Genomic DNA, 17766 nt, shown 5'->3' with positions numbered 1-17766 from the left:
ACCAGTAATTTTTATATTTGCAAAAATGAACTCCACCAGATTGGGTTTGTCCACAGTTTCTGTGGTCCCACCTGTGTTTGCCCATGTTGGCTTAAGTGAAGATTAGGTGGGTTAGCTCACTATGCATGTCTTTTAAGTTTGGGACATTGAAATGAGGTGGATTTGTTTTGTATTTTCTTTCCATCAGTAACTTAACACAACATGTTAGTTTTGCCCCAACAACTTTAGTCTTGTAGAAAACACCAGTTGTGCGTAAAAGTTCTGCAAACTCGTGACGCCAGAATGGATCAATCACCGTGCAGAAACCACTACATAATGTTTAGGGCTTCAAAACACAGATGCTACCACCCTAAATACATAAAGACAAGATTGGATCTGGACAGCTGACGGGACACGTGGTCTGCACGGACCGGCAACATTGCGCACAGTTCTGGCACGCGCTGACCACTTTGCATTTGTATGGAGAGCCCTGATAATAGAGGAGCCTCTGTGCGCACAATGAGGCGGCTTTATGGCCTGTTTGCAGCCCACAGATGGCATCATCCACCTGCGCTTTCTCTGTGCTGCGGGGGGGGCTGCAGCTGGGGGAAGGGATTTGCACTTTCTCCACTTTACACCCACAAAACCAGCGTTTGAAATGGGACTACAGGATGTTTCAATGGTGTTAGAACCTCCAAGTTGCGAATAATTTGATGACACAGACATGAACTTTTGAGAAAATTGGTGAAAAAGTGTTTATGCGCATGCGTTACTGCATGTTACAATGCAGCATTAACGCGTTCGATAAAGATGAACAACTTTTGGACGGATTCCACAGTTTGTTTTTAATTAAGCTATTTTCAGGCAAGTCTGCCTCAGGCGTGCGGGGGGGTTGGGGGTCTGGCTACACGACCCCCATCAATCTGCCACGAGCCAGAATGTGACAAAAGCATTATCATACCAAAACACCATTCAACTGGAGCCAATCAGCGCGCGGCGCTTTCACTGCCCCGCACGAGCTGCGCGCAATAAAAGCCCCGCAGCTCCGCGCTCTGGACTCACTGTTCCCCCGGACTAACTCTGAGACCCGAAACCTTCAGACGTCCTGCTGTTATCACCATGACTTTCGAGGAGGTTCCGATCCAGAAGCCCACTGAGCGCGCACAGTGCGCCGGCAAAGCGCTGGAAGAGGTTCTGGAGACCGCCAAAGACAACGAGTCCCTCACCGTCGGTGTGTACGAGAGCGCCAAAGTGATGAACCTGTAAGTATGACGCTCCTGCACGCGCATGTTCTCATCTCTCGGATCTGGAGTGGAATCTGATTGTCCCCCCCCCCTTCACAGAGACCCGGACAGCGTGGCGTTCTGCGTGCTGGCCATGGACGAGCAGTTCCAGTGTGACATCGCTCTGCAGATCCACTTCACTCTCATCCAGTCCTTCTGCTTCGACAACGACATCAGCATCGTCAGAGTGAGCGACATGCAGCGTCTGGCTGACATCGTGGGAGACAAGGCGGAGGAGCTGGAAGACGCTCACTGCGTCCTCATCACGGTACGTGAACTCCCGCGCGGGCCGGGCCTGGAAACAGGCGACCTAAGGAGATGCTAGAGGGGGCGTCTAATGGCAATGAATTATTTTATTTATTTAGTTTACAGTTGGACACACCACTCGTTTAGTGTAAAATGTAAAAAAACAATAATTAAACATAAATACAATAAACATTTATAAAATAACTCAAAAGTTTGACATAATCATTTTATGTTTCAAAAATAGGGCGGGGCTGTGGGTGGGTGGGGGCGTGGTTAGTCAGGACACACCTGAGATGCTCTTCAAAGAGCCGTGTGACTCACACCTGCTCTCCTGTCTGAACAGAACCCCGCCGACGGCTCCTGGGAGGACCCGGCTCTGGAGAAGCTGCACCTGTTCTGCGAGGAGAGCCGGCGCCTGAACGACTGGCTCCCGGAGATCAGCCTCCCCGAGCGCTGATCCGGTCCGGGCTGCTCTGATGCTGCAAGGCTTCTATGTGGAAATAGTCATCCTGTGAGCAGGATGAGCGCGTTTCTGCTCATCCCTGGACGCTCCTGAGGAGGATCCCCGTCCAGGCAGCACGGCGCCGGCCCCCCCCGGGGGGCCCCCGTGACCCCGTCGCCTCTCGTCCCGTCCATGCCAAGATGACTCTCATTCTTTCTGTGAACGAGGTCGGGCATGCCACGAGAGCGACACATCGACCCTCATTCTTTGTGCGGATGAGGTTTGGAGAGGAAGGAGAAGCGAGGTCAAAGGTCGCACGGTGACGCACGCGCAGCAGGAGAAGAAGCGGTGCTGAGGAGGAGGCCTGCTGAAAAAGGGACTTTTTCCAGAGGCTCTCTTCACCGAGCAACAACACACCAGTTGCTGAAATGTTTCCCACTTTCCAATGTGTCCTAATTCTCTAAAGGTTTCACTTTAGAAACTTCTTGACAAAGATTCGCTACAAGGTGACAAACGTTCGGACTCTAAAGGTTTCACTTCAGAGGAAGACTGAGAAGATGTTGAAATTAGTTTGAAAATAACTTTTGATGAAAAAGTAAAAAAAAATAATAATAATAATTTGTTTTTGAACTTGTTGGAAAAATGCTGGAAACAAACTTTAAATTGTAGAATTAGAAATGTAAAGAATAAAAAAGACATTTAATAAAGTCTAAACAAAGATTATTTTGTTGTGTCTGTTCTTTGAAAACTGTCGAGTTTGAAGCATGAGCTTGTGGGGGGGCAGATTTGCATTGGGGGCGCCGGACTCTCCATCAGCTCACTGCTGTAAAGAACAGAGTGGCCCCCTCCCTGCCTAATCTGCATGTGTATGGAGGAGCTCACAAAAGGGGGGGCGGCCCGGCCTGTCACCTCCAGAGGTCCACACAGCCCCCATTGTTCGGGCTGCAGATGTCTGTGTGGCCACGCCGCGCCATCTGCCACTTCATGCATGGGGAGGGGGAGGGTGGTGGGGGGTCCTGAGTATCATCTGCCGTCCTGCCAGCTGCTGTCGGGACGGCGTTTACTCACAGACACTTGGAGAAAACTTTCAGCCACAAAGACTCATCAGCTCTGTTTGGGTGGAGGTGGGGGGGTACTTTCTAAACAAAAAGCAAGCTAAAGTTTTCACTTGAAACTGTTTTGAATATATTTTTTGAGTGAAATTTTGTCCAAAAAACACAAACAAGTATGTATTAACTTTATTTCATGAGGCACTTTCAGGATGGGGGGGTGAATGGAGGTCTGCTGGGGACGGTCTCTGCTTCCTGGAGCATACAATGGTCCGAGGGAGAGGGGGGGGCTCTGCCAGACACTACACTTTTGAAACAACATCTCAACCAAGCGGCCACTTCCAATGAAAAGTCTGTGTGAACGTGTAAATGTTCGCTCTGGGGTCCAAAACTCTCATGTTCACACATCACTAAACCGGGTTTGGGCGCTATGTACACAATGTGCAGCCACTGAACCAGGTTAAACTTTGACCAACCAGTGACTGGGGTTGGGCACCGATAGGGTTCTATTTGGTTCTGGTGCCAAAGCGGTTCTTTTGTTTCCATTTCCGTTCCTATTTCTGTACTTCGGTAATAAAAATAATGCGTATCTCTTCCAAAAACCAAAGTAGAACAGCGACAAACGGCGCAGACTCCACAGAGAGCCTGAAGCTTTTTCTTTTCCCTTTTTATCATATTCTTTAAGTCACTTTACAAATACATCAAAGTAGAAATGTTGGGCCCAATCTGAATTTTACCCTTCTCCCTTCCCCTCCATTTGAAGGGGCAGTTTAAGTGCAGGTCGCGTCTGGGAAATTTATTTTTTAAATTAAACCTTCCAAATGGAGAAATATAAAGTAGGAATGGTTATCGATTGTAACTTCCAGAAACGATTCAATTTAATTCTTTTGATTCTTCAATTCAATTCAATTTTGAGTTGGTCATATCATCCAGTGTTACATGGATTCTCTAAAGGAGAAGTTCTAACAAAAATGTTCAGATCATTAACATTGGAAACATTGTTCTGCTTCTCCTGGAGGACGTTTCAGTTTGACCACTAGGTGGCGATCGCGCTATAACATTACATATTTCAGAAGAAGAAGAAAGTATGATGAAAAAAATGATGTTTTAGACCAAATATGGTTTCTTTAAAAATATTTCCTTAAAAGATTTTTGGAAAATTCATGTCTTTGAGTTTATGAAGATGCTCATTTAGTCAGGAATGTATATTTAAGTTGACCGAGCGTTAGCATTAGCCATCCTACGGGAAATTCTATTAAACGTTAGGATCAATCTAGCAGACTTTAGCTTTATGTGCCAAATCGATTTATATTTTTATGAATCGATTATTGGTCTATTAAGCTTACATCAGTTCAAATTGATTTTATTAGCCCAGCCCTAATATAAAATCCTGCCTCTTGCAGTTTAAACTGAGTTGCTCTAAGCTCTTTTCTTCACGTGGGTGCGCTCCGAAGCACAGAAATTTACATTTAAATGTAAGTAATGAGTTTTTGTTGTAGAATCACCTGTTTAAAGTTATAAAACCGCTGTTGTTATGTATATTCTAGCGCTGTAAGCTCCGCCCTAAAGCTACCGAACCAACGGTTATTGGTGACGTCATCAAACGAAAGTGACATCCAAAATATAACACTATTTCTCATAACTCTCCATTTGGAGGGCTAAGTGTAGGGGTACGGAGAAGGGAAGAATTTGGATTGGGTCCAATACTAGCTAACTCTTAGCTCAGACTTTCCAGTGCTTAAATATACACAACGACAAAAGGTCAGGCTACAGCAAAGTCATTACTTACATTTAAATGTAAACTTTTGTAAGACGCTGCTCAGCGCGACGCGGTTTACCCTCGCGATGGAGGGGTCTGTAACCCTCTGCTTGGAGAGGAGGATATAAAGAAATATATTCAAATGCAGAGGTAGTGAGGCATTAGGTAGGGCCGTTATGTACAGTCTACGCTCTCATTTAAGTTTTGTTTACGTGGGAGCATGGGGCATTCTATGTCACTTATTAAAATCAGGAAGAAACAGGAAGCGCTTCGACTTCGGCATTTTGGAAGGTCGTGCTCGCCCCGTCAGCGGTCTTATATGACCCGCCCACTATCGCAGGAAAGGTAGAAGGATTGGCTAGAACTTTAATGTACTGAACAGAGTAGAAGTGATTAACATGTCCTTAGACGAATAGACCTTGACTGAAACTTAGCACCGAAATAAGGAGCTGAATGCAGCAACCTCTTTCGGCTTTGGTAAAACCACGTAAGTCGTAGCGATTCCTACTAAAACCAAATTTCGGTGCCCTACCCTATCAGGGATTTGGTAGTGCCATATGAATGTCATCCCTTTTAATTCACAGACGCAACAACAGTTTGAAATTTGTTCATGAAGGAAAAAAATAACAATTGTGGTGTGTGTCCGGCTGGAAGTCTACGACACCAAATCCTTCATATACTGGAATAGAGCTGTAAAAAAAATCTGGAGATTCACCAGATTTGCACCACTTTGACATTTTACATGTTCCAACTGTAGGTGGTCCATGCACTAGTAAACAACAGAAAAATAAGTAGAAGCCCCTCCTTGCTTGTCCAGTGTGAACATTCTTGATCATCACATTCCCGGTGTGTTTGTAGCTCCTTGCAAGCTGTCTGCAGTTCCACCTAGCTTGCTATGACAGCACACAGAACTTAGAGGTGTGCCTGAGGCCCCTGTAGGCCCGGAGCCCCTCCCTCTTGGGGTCCCTCACCATCCCTCGGACCACCGGCGGACAGTCGCAGCCTCTCCTCTTCTGGGAGCGATGCAGCAGGATCCGGTACACCCCGGTGACGGGGCTCCGGCTGTCTGTCAGCTGGTTGTTCTCTAGGTGCTCGGGGGTGAAGCCCAGCTCCTGCAGCGAGCTCTTGACCTCCTCGTGGACCTCCTCCTCTATGTTGTTGCTGTGCTCCGAATCCAGGAGGCGCTGCAGAGCGTTGGTAGGCTCCGGAGGCACCAACGACCAGGGGAACTCCACAGGGAGGAGCCAATCACAGCCCAGCATCTGGTCGATGGCGTAGCGCTCGGCAGGGGCCGACTTCAGGATGCCCCGGATGAGCCTCTGGCAGGGGCCCGGAACCCAAGGGGGTAAAGTGTAGTTGCCCTCGATGATGCAGCGCCGCAGCTTCCCCATAGTTTCAGCGCGAAACGGCATGGTGCCCGTCACCATAAAGAAAAGCAGCACCCCCATGGCCCACACGTCCACGGGGGGGCCCAGGTAGGACTCGTCCCTGAAGAGCTCCGGAGCTGCGTAAGGGGGGGAACCGCAGAAGGTGTCCAGGGCGAGGTTGCGGTTGGACACTCGGGTGCTGAATCCAAAGTCTGCTACCTTGACGGAGCCGCTGGTGGTGAAGAGAACGTTCTCGGCCTTCAGGTCGCGGTGGATGATGCTGATGTTGTGCTGCACAGGAAACACAGAGACATCAGAACAGCTCAGACCCAACAGAGGACAACAGCTCCAGTATCTCTGCTTCAATGCTCCTTTTGTGTAAGGCAAAAGCTTCAGGAAAACAACTTCATATATTTGACAGTGTAAATGTTTGTATTTATGAATAAAGACAACACACAGCACTGCCATGGTGGAACTGCTTGTGAAGCTAAATTATTTGATCAGTTCCTCTACTTCATTTTTTAAGAGGCCATAACATGAAAACCAACTTTTTGGGCTTTTAAGTGTGTTATATTGTTCATTCCTCACTACAAAGAACCCCAAATCAGTATTTTGATCCGTTCATGTATTTAAGAGTAATCTTCTAAAACCTGTGTATACAACGTAGACAAGTACACACCATTTCTAAAAAACCTGCGCTCTCAACAGCAGTCCCTCCCATACCCACAAAAACCAGCGGCTTCTCACGTGCTGATGTCACAGAGTGAGACCGCCTCTTTCAGGAAGAGTCTGATCTAAAAGCTCCGCCCCCAGTCTAACACCAACACTCAATTTCTCCAAATCAATCAAAGTGTCTTGGACAGACTCTGTTTGAATGAATGATCTTCTTTCCATCAACAGCTCTGCTGCACATGCACTAAACCCTCATCTGTTCCTAGTGTCTAGTTCAGGTTCTGGAGAAGAGAAGATGGTATCTTCACATTGACTGCAGTCAAATGAGCCGCCGTTCACATTTCTGTGGTCAAATCAGCATCACTGGATTTTTGGTGTGAGTTTCATCCAATACTTACGGTAGCAGGACTGAGAACGCTGGAAAATCTCCACCAGACTCCACGGAGCTTCTTGATGTGACCACGGAAATGTGAACGGCGGCTCATTTGACCGCAGTTGGAAAGGATTGTAAATCAATGAAAGAGCATTTTGATGTTAGCTTTGATTATTTTATCAAGAACTCTGAGAAACCAATGATTGAATGTATTGATCACAGTCAATAAACATTGGAGAATTAGCTAAAAGAGTCTTTGGTGAACTGGAAGGAGAAAGAATCAGGATTTTGGAGGAAGTTCTGTCCATGAAGATCTTCACTTCCTCGTCCAGCTGACATCCGGATCAGAACCATACGGCTGGACATTACCCAGATTGATGGATGTTTTTATGTAGCAGCGTGAAGATTTATGCTAGTGAGACACAGAGTTATCATAATCAGACATGGGGGATCAGGGGCGGAGCTACTCAGCTCAGCTCCAAAAGCCACGCCCCCCTCAGAGATTTTGGAAACAGAGGTTTCAGATCAACATGAAAAATGTCTTTTTAAGACATTTAGGTTGTGGGATTTTGGTTAAAAACTTCATAATCATAATTAAAACACTACTGAGAATATTTTTTTAAATAAAAAAATTCTCATGGGGGACTTCAAGGCCAACACTTCCACCTCACTTTCTTGTGTCCAGCATCCAGAAGTGTCATGTTTGCTCTGGCTTTCAATGTTGAATCCACTCTCCTATGAACCTTTGCTTTCTGAAATGATGCAAACGCAGCTTTTATCTGACAGTAGTAGTAAAGCTCTGAAGAGGTCTGAGTCTTCTCTCAGAAACAGTCTGAATGAAAGAAGCTCAGGATCCCTTAAAATCAAAGCAGTGCAAAGACAATGCGTGCTGCCTGAATTTGTGTTGTATTATTTGCTTCATTTTTATTCATTAAAGTATATCAGATGCTACATGAAATGTGGTTGGAGTAAGGTTGTATTTAGCTAAGATTAAGACCTGATAAATATGCTGTTTTTAATGTTTTGACAATAAAACAGCACAAAAACCTTCAATCTCTTTAAGGATAATTTTTATGAGTAGGATCTGTTTTCCGAGCCTTTCATATATAAAAGTTGGAGCTTCCTGCAGCTGCTGATCCCTCCTCACATGCAGATAAGGCTCTGCAGAGCAGCATGTATGTGTTGTGTAAATGTTTGACTTGTGGTTACCTTAAAGATCAGCACCTGCATGTTGTTGTCTAACTGACACCTGCTCTCTGTGGTTTAAAGCAGCACTCATCCTATTGAGTTGAACACAGAGCACAAACAGTAAAATGGTCTGAAGGTCGTTATCAGAGTATGACTTTACAACACTAGCGCCCTCAGATGAAAACAAAAACAAACTTTGCAGCTTTAGGACTTTCTTCCTTTCATTCGTCTTTTATTCTTGGTGTTGGAGCGTCATAATCCAGGCAGGCCTCATGGAGTTTAAAGACCCCCTCAGATGAAAATTGTGTTTTTGTTTTTTTAATATGTTCTTGTAGCATTTTTCTCATGAGGACATTTATAAAAGAACTGAATTTTTGAAATGCGTAATAAAATAGCAATTTTTCCAAAGAGTCACAAAAGAGACTCACATGTGGCTCAATGAAGGCAAAACCTTTTTTATGAAGTAAAAACATCCGTTTGGTTGAATTATAGTGAACAGTGTTAATTTTGTTGACTAAAAATGTTTGTCATCGTCGTCGTCAACGACATTTTTCACCCAATGAAAACAAAACTAAAAGTCCGGCTCATACACGAAAGCTTTAACTCAACTGATAGACATTTTCGTTAACAAATTAAAACGAAACGAAAATGCTCTTCGAAGACGACATCCAATCATAATGACTGCTGGTGGAGGAGGGCGGGAGCAAATGCAAAGCGATCCAATCAGAACACCGAGCCTTGCAGCCCGGGAAGACGCTAATTTAACTTATTGTATCTGTGATTTAGGTGAAAAATGTCTACTCGAGGTAGAAAAAGAAAAGTACATAAAAGGACAAATTTTACTTTTAATGTGACCCTTAACAAGACGTTGTGTGGAGTGACCATCACAAGCAAAAACACAAGAACCTGAGGTGACATTTGCAGACAAGCCACCCTGAAATCCACGCAAAGGTAAAGATGCAAACATGATTATTTCTAGTGTATTGGGCTGTAACCCCTACCCTTCCAACTGTTGTGGCCTTTTAAAGGGTAGGATTACCTGAAATAGTTAGCTTTAAATAGTTTGTTTTTCGCCAAGCTAATAGCGCCGGTGCTTCACGACGGAGAAGCGCTTTTCTTCATGTGGATGTGCTCTGAAGCACAGAGGTTTACGTTTAAATCCAAGTGATGCTTTTTTGCTTTTGCATGACGTTTGTAAAGTTATAAACCGATGTTGTTGTGTATTTCTGAGCGCTAGCAGCTCCGCTGCTTCTTCAGAACCACAAGCAGTCACCGTTTAATCTCCAACTCCATCACATCTTACATGACAACAGCGCCGTCTATTGGCTGGCGGTGGTATAACAATAAACCACATGTGCTGGTCATAGCAAATGACATGGGTTAGGACAGCTTACTCCCAGGTAGGGCTGTGGATCACTGCTTAGGTAGCGATCCGATTCGATTCACGAATCAAGCTCAACGATTCACGAATCAAACCACGATTCTTACTTTTTAATATAATGTTCATTGCTATGTGTATGTCTATTTACTGGATGGATGAAAATGTAAATTATTTGTATTTAATCATCATTTATACCTTAATTCAGAACAGGAGATCAGAATGAACAAAACTAATAAAAAAACCCCACAAAGATTCAGATAGAAAGAAATTTTGTTTGTCATTTTAAACTTTTGTCAATCTTCTGGATAAAAATCACTGCTGTGTTTGATAATTTAACAGCAAGACGTGAGAATGTTCTCCACAGTTTTCTGTCCTCCAAGTTCTTTAATATTTTACGTTCTAAGCATCACATATTGCTGCAGAGCTCGTATGAAAAGTCATTTTTTTCACAGCAGAATCAGCTGATTCACGTTGATTACATTCACCTTTCAGCAGCTGCGTTTCTTCAGAATAAGCTGGAGTTTCGTTAATTGCGTCAAATGTTGAAGAGTTATCATAACCAAAAGAATGTAAACACTGGAGCTAAAGCTCCGATGTTAAAGCTAATTGATTGTTTCAGAAGTTATGCCTGTGAGCGGAACTTCAGTCTCAGTTTCTGAACGGAAAAAAGCTCTTTGTTTTAGTTAATATTTTGATCATATTTTACTACAATTTACTACATTTATAAAGATCATGAATCAGTGATCTTGGACGTCACAAATATTCATACTCGAATTTTCGGGAGCAAATCGCGAACACCCGAGCACCCGGATACTCGTTACGGCCCTAATCCTTAGTGAGGATTTTTTAATGCATTTTTTGCTCTTGACTACCTCTTCAATACAAGTTTTTTTTAATGTTCAGACATTTATCCCAAATGGGATGGAATTATAATTTATTTTTGAATGTGTTTTAAGTTGTTGAAGCTGAATTTGGAGAAATAACAAGTTTGGAAGCAAAGTGAAGTAAAAAAATGTTTTGTTTGTTTTTTGTACAATTTAGTAAAATCTCTGTGTTATTCATACTTTGTAAATTTCATAAAAATGCTTTACTTTTTATATTTTTGTCGACTAAATATCTACTGTAATTTAGTCGACTAAAATTAATAGAATCAACATGACTAAATTGCGACTTAAACTAAACCCTTTTTTAGTCAAAAAACTATGACTAAAACTAAATTAAAATTTGCTGTCAAAATTAACAGTGATAGTGAACTCTGGATAGTTAACAGATTTTACACTTTAAAAAAAATCTTGTTTCACGTTAAAGTTTTTCAAGGTTTATGAGAATGCACAACTTTCTTTTAATCTGAAAAAAACAAACAATAAAAACTTAAGAGTTTAGAGATTTTTGTTAAAACCAGTCAACGAAAAAAAAAAGACTGAATCCTCACAAAGCATGATGGGAAAAAGCTGATAACCAACCATATATTTGATAGCAGAGAGGATCTGGGCGAAGGTGATCTTGCTGGTGTTGTCGCACAGTTTGCCTTCATTGCAGATCCGGTTGTGCAGGTCTCCTCCTCCGGCGTACTCCAGCACCAGGTAAAGGCGGCTTGGCGTCTCCACCACCTCGTACAGGCGGATGATGTTAGGATGCTGCAGGACCTCCATGTTATTGATCTCCCTGGAGAGGAGGCGCTGGGCCTGAGCGTCCAGCCTCATCCTGTCCAGGATCTTCAAGGCTACCTTGTCTGCCAGAGTAGATGAAAAAAGCAGGGAGGTGTCACACAGCAGCCAGGATCTCCGGGGTGAAGTAACCCAAAACTCTTTAACTCTCACCAATGTCAGGAACAGAACTCTTAAATACCAATCCCCAATTTGGAGGTTGTGGTATGGTCACCTCTTTTAAACTTTTACGTTTTTTAAATTTTGAGTCTGCAATTGCTTTTTATTTTATTTATTTTTTTAAGTTTACGATGCTTGGTAATGGGTAATGTGGAGTCAATATTTCCATCTGAATGGCACATCGGCCACGTCTTTTAAGGCAATCCCTGGTAATAAAATGATTGTATTATGAAATGTAAATGTTTTTGTTTTGTTTTTTTAAGTTGTGTAAAGTGTATAATTGTGAATGTGTAAAATTGTATAATTATACTTTATGTTAAAGTTGCGTGCCCCACACCTCTTTCGCCGCGCTGCAAATTCGCTGCTCGCTGTCTGTTAAAAAATGTGTTCCTGACACTGCGGCTGAATGTGGGAGGAGCTACCAGCTCTGTCTGTGGATATCTCACTTAGAACGAATGGAAGACACACGATGTCGAGGAATAAGGTTTAATTATTGTGAAGAGTTCTACAAAATCATCAGTAATCAAGTCTCCATGTTTGAGTTGTGATTATTATTTAAATATTTTCTCGGTACAGGGGGCTGTGTCTTTATGACAGCCGCTTCCACTGTGTTTCTGTGTCTCTGTGGCTGAGCTTGAAGGCTGACTGTCTTGTATTAATCCGAGGGGGGGAAAATAATATTAGGAGACCTTTTTCCTTTTTTGTCCTGAGCCAGCATATCGAGCGAGTGAGCTCCGCCGCAGGAGCAAAAGCCGCCGATCTGTCCAGAGTGTATCCTGCCTTCACTCAAAAGTAACCGGATGAGCTCTGCAAATCTTTAGCTCAAATGAGTAAAGGAAAAAGATGAAAGTTCTGAACAAAAACGTTCACTTTGCATTAATATTCTACCCGCTGATCAAGTCACTGAAAACGTCATGTGCCCAAAGCTCAGTTCCTGATTGGCTGATGTGACACAGCGACCTGTCAAACTTCAAGTATTTACATTTTGGCCGTGCTGCCCAATTAGCACCTCACCGCTCAAATCGAGCTGCTGCCAGATATACGCGCTGGACTCGTCGTCTTTATTCACCTCAGAGCGCGCCTGTACCATTGATTAACATTGGAGATGGTGGCTTCTGCCGCGCGATTCGAGTTCAGGTTGAATTCACTTTAACAGAAGATGATGTCACATTAACCCAATGAATCATGGGAGATAAAGTGAGCCAGTGATGCTGGACAGGCCCATGTCACCGAGCTTTAGTACTTTATTCACTCTTTCTACAGTCTGACACCGGATTCTCCAGGGAACTACAATCTTTAGCTGTTATTTTTGTTTACCTGTGAGACTTCACCGGCACAAGGAAGTGAGGACACTAACCCCGTCTGATTGGTTAGATTGATGACGTATATAATTAAGCCTCAGAGAATGATTGGTAAAGACAGTTTAAGGGGTCCATCTTTTTCCTAAATTAGAGCGAATGAAATACACAAAGAAAAAAGCATTTTATGATATTTCATGTTCCTAACTGCTCAGTGTGAAACCTGGGCTTGTTATGCTGAATGTTTTCAGATCAATAAGGTGAAAATGAACAATCAGGCACACTTGTGTACAGCTGCACACTGGTTGAAAAACACTGGCTTAGAGTTCAGGAAGGCCTGGCTGACCTTGAGTCCTGGCTTCAGTTTAGCTGCCAAAGGCTTAGAGTGCTGAGGTCATTTTAAACCCCTCAAGTTTAGGGACAAGGGACGAGCATGCTGAGAAAGGTTCTACCTGTTGCTACAAGGTTGTGCTTGACGTTGTACACACACCTGACCCACAGGTGCCCCCCACCTTTTAAAATATAACAACCCCACAGTCGCAAACATCGCTCTGAAAAAGCTGGGTAGGGTTGTTTTAGGATGATCTGAGCATTTTTCCACACCTCCCTTCCTGTCCACTGTCCTTTACTTGTTCTCTTTCAGATTCATGAATGGTTGAAGTCATTAACTTTGATACCTGGAGTGTTTTGTGTCTAGCCCATGATTTTTGCAGTTAAAAGCTGAGCTTAGTCCTAACAGATTTAAAAGTTTATTTAAATGAAGGGACAATTCACCACAGAACCATAATACATCTAAAAAGATGTGTTGGTTATAGCAAATGCTGCTTATTTCCACCTGAAGTCCCTAGGAGAACAGAAAAGTAAGAACAAGTAAAAGTTTGTCATTCTGTTTTCTTGTGGTTGTAAATACACATAATTATTTGCTCTTATCAAGAAGTTCTACTTTGTCAGCTTTATGTTTCCTTTCTGCTGAAATGTATAACACAGGAGAGTCAAACTCAATCGCAAAACACAACTTAGGTTTCGGGTCAAACAGCATAAACACTTAATGAACACTCTAAAACAACATTTTTAAAATTCAAAAACCGCAACCTTTTAACATAATTATGAATAATAAAAAGGCAGGAATATTATTCCAGAATAAATCAACTTTAAATAACTTTCAATATTTTAAAATATATTTTGTCAAAATTATACAAGTTAGAAATGAGCGCAAGATATCACCGGGCCTCTAATAATAGTAAAATAAAATGATCTGGAGGGCCGGATCCGGCCCTCCAGATCATCTTTTCTGTTGTGTTCCAGGGAGTCTGCTTCATCTAGTCATTACTGCAGTCTAAGGATGTAACAATTCTTCGTGAATCTGTAAAAAATCAACTCAAACTCCTCAACATATTCATCGGTGCAGAATATAAAAAAATCGGTTTGTCTCGGCCTGTGCCTAAATTTAGAAAAATGCAGAGCAGATGAAATTTATTCATGCAGGTTCGCTGTGAGTGTCTGTGTGTGAGCGCCTGTGAGTGTATGTTTTGAACTGGCTGTGTGTTCATCTGCTTTCCTCCTAGGAAGTTCTCGCAGCTCCTTCAGATTTAAAAGTTCACATTAGTCCATCCCTCCAGGATTTCATGATGTTGGGATCACAACTATTAGCACGAATTCAAGCAAAGCCGAGATTTGTTCCTCACCCTGCAACGTTATATTTTAATCCCAACTTTACTGCAACTTTGATCAATCTAACGTGACAACATTCATGGTGGCGACGCATCCGTTTCCCCTCTGACTCCTTCCTGGGAGCCGTGCTCTTTTTATTAACTCTCTTTAGCTCTCTGTCTTTTTTCTCTGCATGCTGCACGGGAATGCTCACCTGCGCTGAGTGCGTGTGCAGGTGAGCGTGTGCGCAGCAGCTAAGGTTTGCGCTGAGTCCATCACGCGTGGAGCACAACATGATCAGAGCATGAAAGAATTTCAATATTATCTATAATTGTTTATTTGTATTGAATCCTTTAGTTAGTAGGAAAACAGACAGTTTGATGTGAGGGGCAACAAGAAAACACATTTGACCTTAAAAAAAAAAAATAAAATCTAAATTATTACTTTAAAACTGTAAATTGAATTGAATCATTTCTTGACTGAATTGTTCAAGTCTGCTACGGTCTGCTTCTACTGGAAGTTTCTTCCATTTAATTTCAATTCAATTTATATAGCTCAATACTACAAAAAGAATAGTCTCATTGAGCTTCATGCCGGGAATGTTAAAGATGCAGAAGGTCGTTCATAAAATATAAACAATAGCTAATTGCTTAACTAAACAACCAAGTTAAACTGGTTATCCGTGTCCTTAGACTCTCCCTCCCAGTCAGGAAAAACAAAAAAAAACCTGATTCAGGAAAAAAAGAAGAAACCTTAGGGATTCCCACATGAGGAAGAGATCCTCTCCCAGGACGGACAGAACTAGTTTTCATCTCCACTGTGGCCTTTTGCTGGCACAGATCCCAGTCTATTACATATTACACCAAAAACCCTTTGATTTAATCTGCTGCTCATTAAATCGACGATTAGTCTGTAATTAAAATAATCTGTCTTGATTGGAATGATCTGAATCAGTTGGATTATAACAATCATAATTTTAAAAAAACATTCTTTTTGCTCTGTGTAGTGTTTTTGAGACAACTTAATTTTTCTAAATGCCATTTAAAAAATCAGAATTATTTATTGAACATCTTTAGTTCACACCTGTGTCTGTATCTTTTTTAGTTTAAAGTTTCAAAATTAGAAATATGTCGATTATAGGACGCTTACATGCTTAAATACTCTTTCAGACTTGAACTGAGAGGAGTAGAAAACTTGTAAAAAATAATTTTAACTTTATGGTTTTAGAGGTTTATTGAAGTTACATTTAGGACCTTTTAAAAAAAACATTTAAAATCAAATTTAAGACAAATAAAATGAACATCATGTCAATTTTAGCAAACACACCAAATAGGGTAAAACACACCGAAATAATAAACATGTGTAGCACTTCTCAGAAATAAAAACCTCATACGCTATCATTATTTTTCTGAATATATGTTTGTAATTAACAGTAAAATCAGAAAATGTTTTGTCAGTAAACTGCTCCAGAAATAAGTGATTATGAAACAATTCATATCAGTTCCATCAAATCAAACTGTAATCTACATGTAATTTTGGTGTCTTGGTCACAAATCATAATTATTTATTTTATATTACATCACAAAAACATCCTTCACTTTAACAAAAGGAACTGTGACCATGCTCTCATGGTGACAAATAAGTAGAAAGCAACAACAGATGAATCTCACAGTCTTTAAAAAGGTCAATAAGCTGCTCTTGGTGATTGCTGGTGAATGGACAAATTCTGGTTTTAAAAATGTCCTCTACGCGCTCTTTCATAGTTCTTTAATGAAAATTGTAGTCTTTTAGCAAAGTTAACATTTTGCAAATAGCTTTAGCATTTTCAGCAAATCCCTTCAGCAATTAAAGTCAATTGCGTCACTATTTTCAGCAAAAAGCTTCAGCATCTTCAGCGACTAATTTCAGCAAAAAGCATTCACACAAGCATTATAGCAGGTAAAGCAACTTTTCTAGTTACGATTGAATAAATAAATTTATATATATTTTCCTAAAAAATATGTGTTCTAGATAATAGTAATTACGCTGATTGTGTTAACAGTTACAAAATACAGTAAATCAAATTACCGGTGTTAAAGTGTTGAACCAGTGGAGTGAACTACCAGCTGATGTTGTGAACATCTGCAGCATAAACACAGCTGTGGGTGTGAGATGATCATCTACCTCGAGTCAGCGCGTGGAAAGCCAGTTTGACCCTGGAGAAGGTGCCGTAGCCGATCTCCCCGCGGACCTTGTAGAAGCCGACCCTGCGGCCTATGATCAGCTCCTTGATGGTCTTCTCGTCTTTGCACATGTCGGCGGTGAGCTTCTGCAGGGGAGTGAGGGGCAGCTGGGGGCTGGCCTCCTCGTCCTCGGGGCTGCAGTCGGAGCTGTCCGTCAGGCTGTACAGGCTGTGGCTCAGCCTCACGCCGGTCACCTGGTACTGGCCCCCAGGCATGTTCTGCAGAACAGCACCAGTCGTAATTTAAAAACAAAAAAAACATTTGTAGACTTTTTAAACTAGAAACAGGACAGAAGAATAGAAATGAGGAAGACAAAGCCTACTTACCGAGTGTGCAAACTGCTCCTGTAGATCAAAACATGGCTGTTCATTCCATTGTTATCAATCCACAGATGAAAAACAACGGCTTGTCCGATGAAGTCAACCCAAAACCATCTTACTCCTCCGTCACACTCGACACTGCTGGCCAAACACGAGGGAGGCAGGTGAGGAGGGGCCATCGGTCAGGTGGACGTCTCAGGCCACACCCCCTCATCTTTTTTTTAACCTCTGCTATCCAAGAGATGAACCAGGTGACATGATTTCTAATCCGTTTTTCTGTAGATCATCTTTGAATGACCGACATCCAGAAACTGGTGGCAGGTAGCAGATGAAAACTCATCTGTTTTCACAGACGACACTGAGCACATCTTTGAGGTGCTGTGTGTGTGTGTGTGGGTGTGTGTGTGTGTGTGTGTGTGTGTGTGGGACCATCTTCTGACTTAGACAGCTGAGCTCCTGGCTTTCATGAAGATGGAATGTTATGCAACAGCATTACACAATGTTCTCATAGAGATTAGGGCTCGGCCTCTTCAGACGCTGGCTGAGCAGCACAGATAAACAGATTAAAGAATCAGCACCTCAGCAGGCACAGCCTCTCCATTCAGGTGTGCCGGCCCTGTGAGAAGCAGCCCAGCGCAAAAATCTAATGTACCAGCAGCTGGGGCTCTTCTGCTGCCAGACTCCACCAAAACATCTCCGCCCTAAAATCTG

At 42.4% G+C, this 17766-nt stretch overlaps 3 protein-coding genes across 6 annotated transcripts in view; 2 read left to right on the top strand and 1 right to left on the bottom strand.

Annotated features, from left to right (window-relative positions):
* mon2 (MON2 homolog, regulator of endosome-to-Golgi trafficking) overlaps nucleotides 1-17766 on the top strand; it is a 448157-nt gene that overhangs the window by 61810 nt on the left and 368581 nt on the right. The gene's annotated exons all lie outside the window — the stretch shown is intronic.
* On the top strand, nucleotides 1040-2673 carry gadd45gb.1 (growth arrest and DNA-damage-inducible, gamma b, tandem duplicate 1). Its single transcript, XM_024282133.2, has 3 exons — nucleotides 1040-1241; nucleotides 1323-1530; nucleotides 1852-2673. Exons 1-3 carry the CDS (start codon nucleotides 1099-1101, stop codon nucleotides 1963-1965), a joined length of 465 nt encoding a protein of 154 aa, XP_024137901.1. The 5' UTR covers nucleotides 1040-1098; the 3' UTR covers nucleotides 1966-2673.
* Nucleotides 4045-17652, bottom strand: si:ch211-22d5.2 (serine/threonine-protein kinase NIM1). The gene is made up of 4 exons (XM_024282126.2): nucleotides 17062-17652; nucleotides 16677-16953; nucleotides 11203-11471; nucleotides 4045-6416 (listed from the first exon to the last, which is right to left on the bottom strand). Exons 2-4 carry the CDS (start codon nucleotides 16948-16950, stop codon nucleotides 5652-5654), a joined length of 1308 nt encoding a protein of 435 aa, XP_024137894.1. The 5' UTR covers nucleotides 16951-16953; nucleotides 17062-17652; the 3' UTR covers nucleotides 4045-5651.

The sequence above is a fragment of the Oryzias melastigma genome, linkage group LG6 (genome assembly GCF_002922805.2).
Source record: "Oryzias melastigma strain HK-1 linkage group LG6, ASM292280v2, whole genome shotgun sequence".
NCBI classification, from domain to species: domain Eukaryota; kingdom Metazoa; phylum Chordata; class Actinopteri; order Beloniformes; family Adrianichthyidae; genus Oryzias; species Oryzias melastigma.
This window is presented reverse-complemented; position numbering and strand designations above follow the sequence as displayed.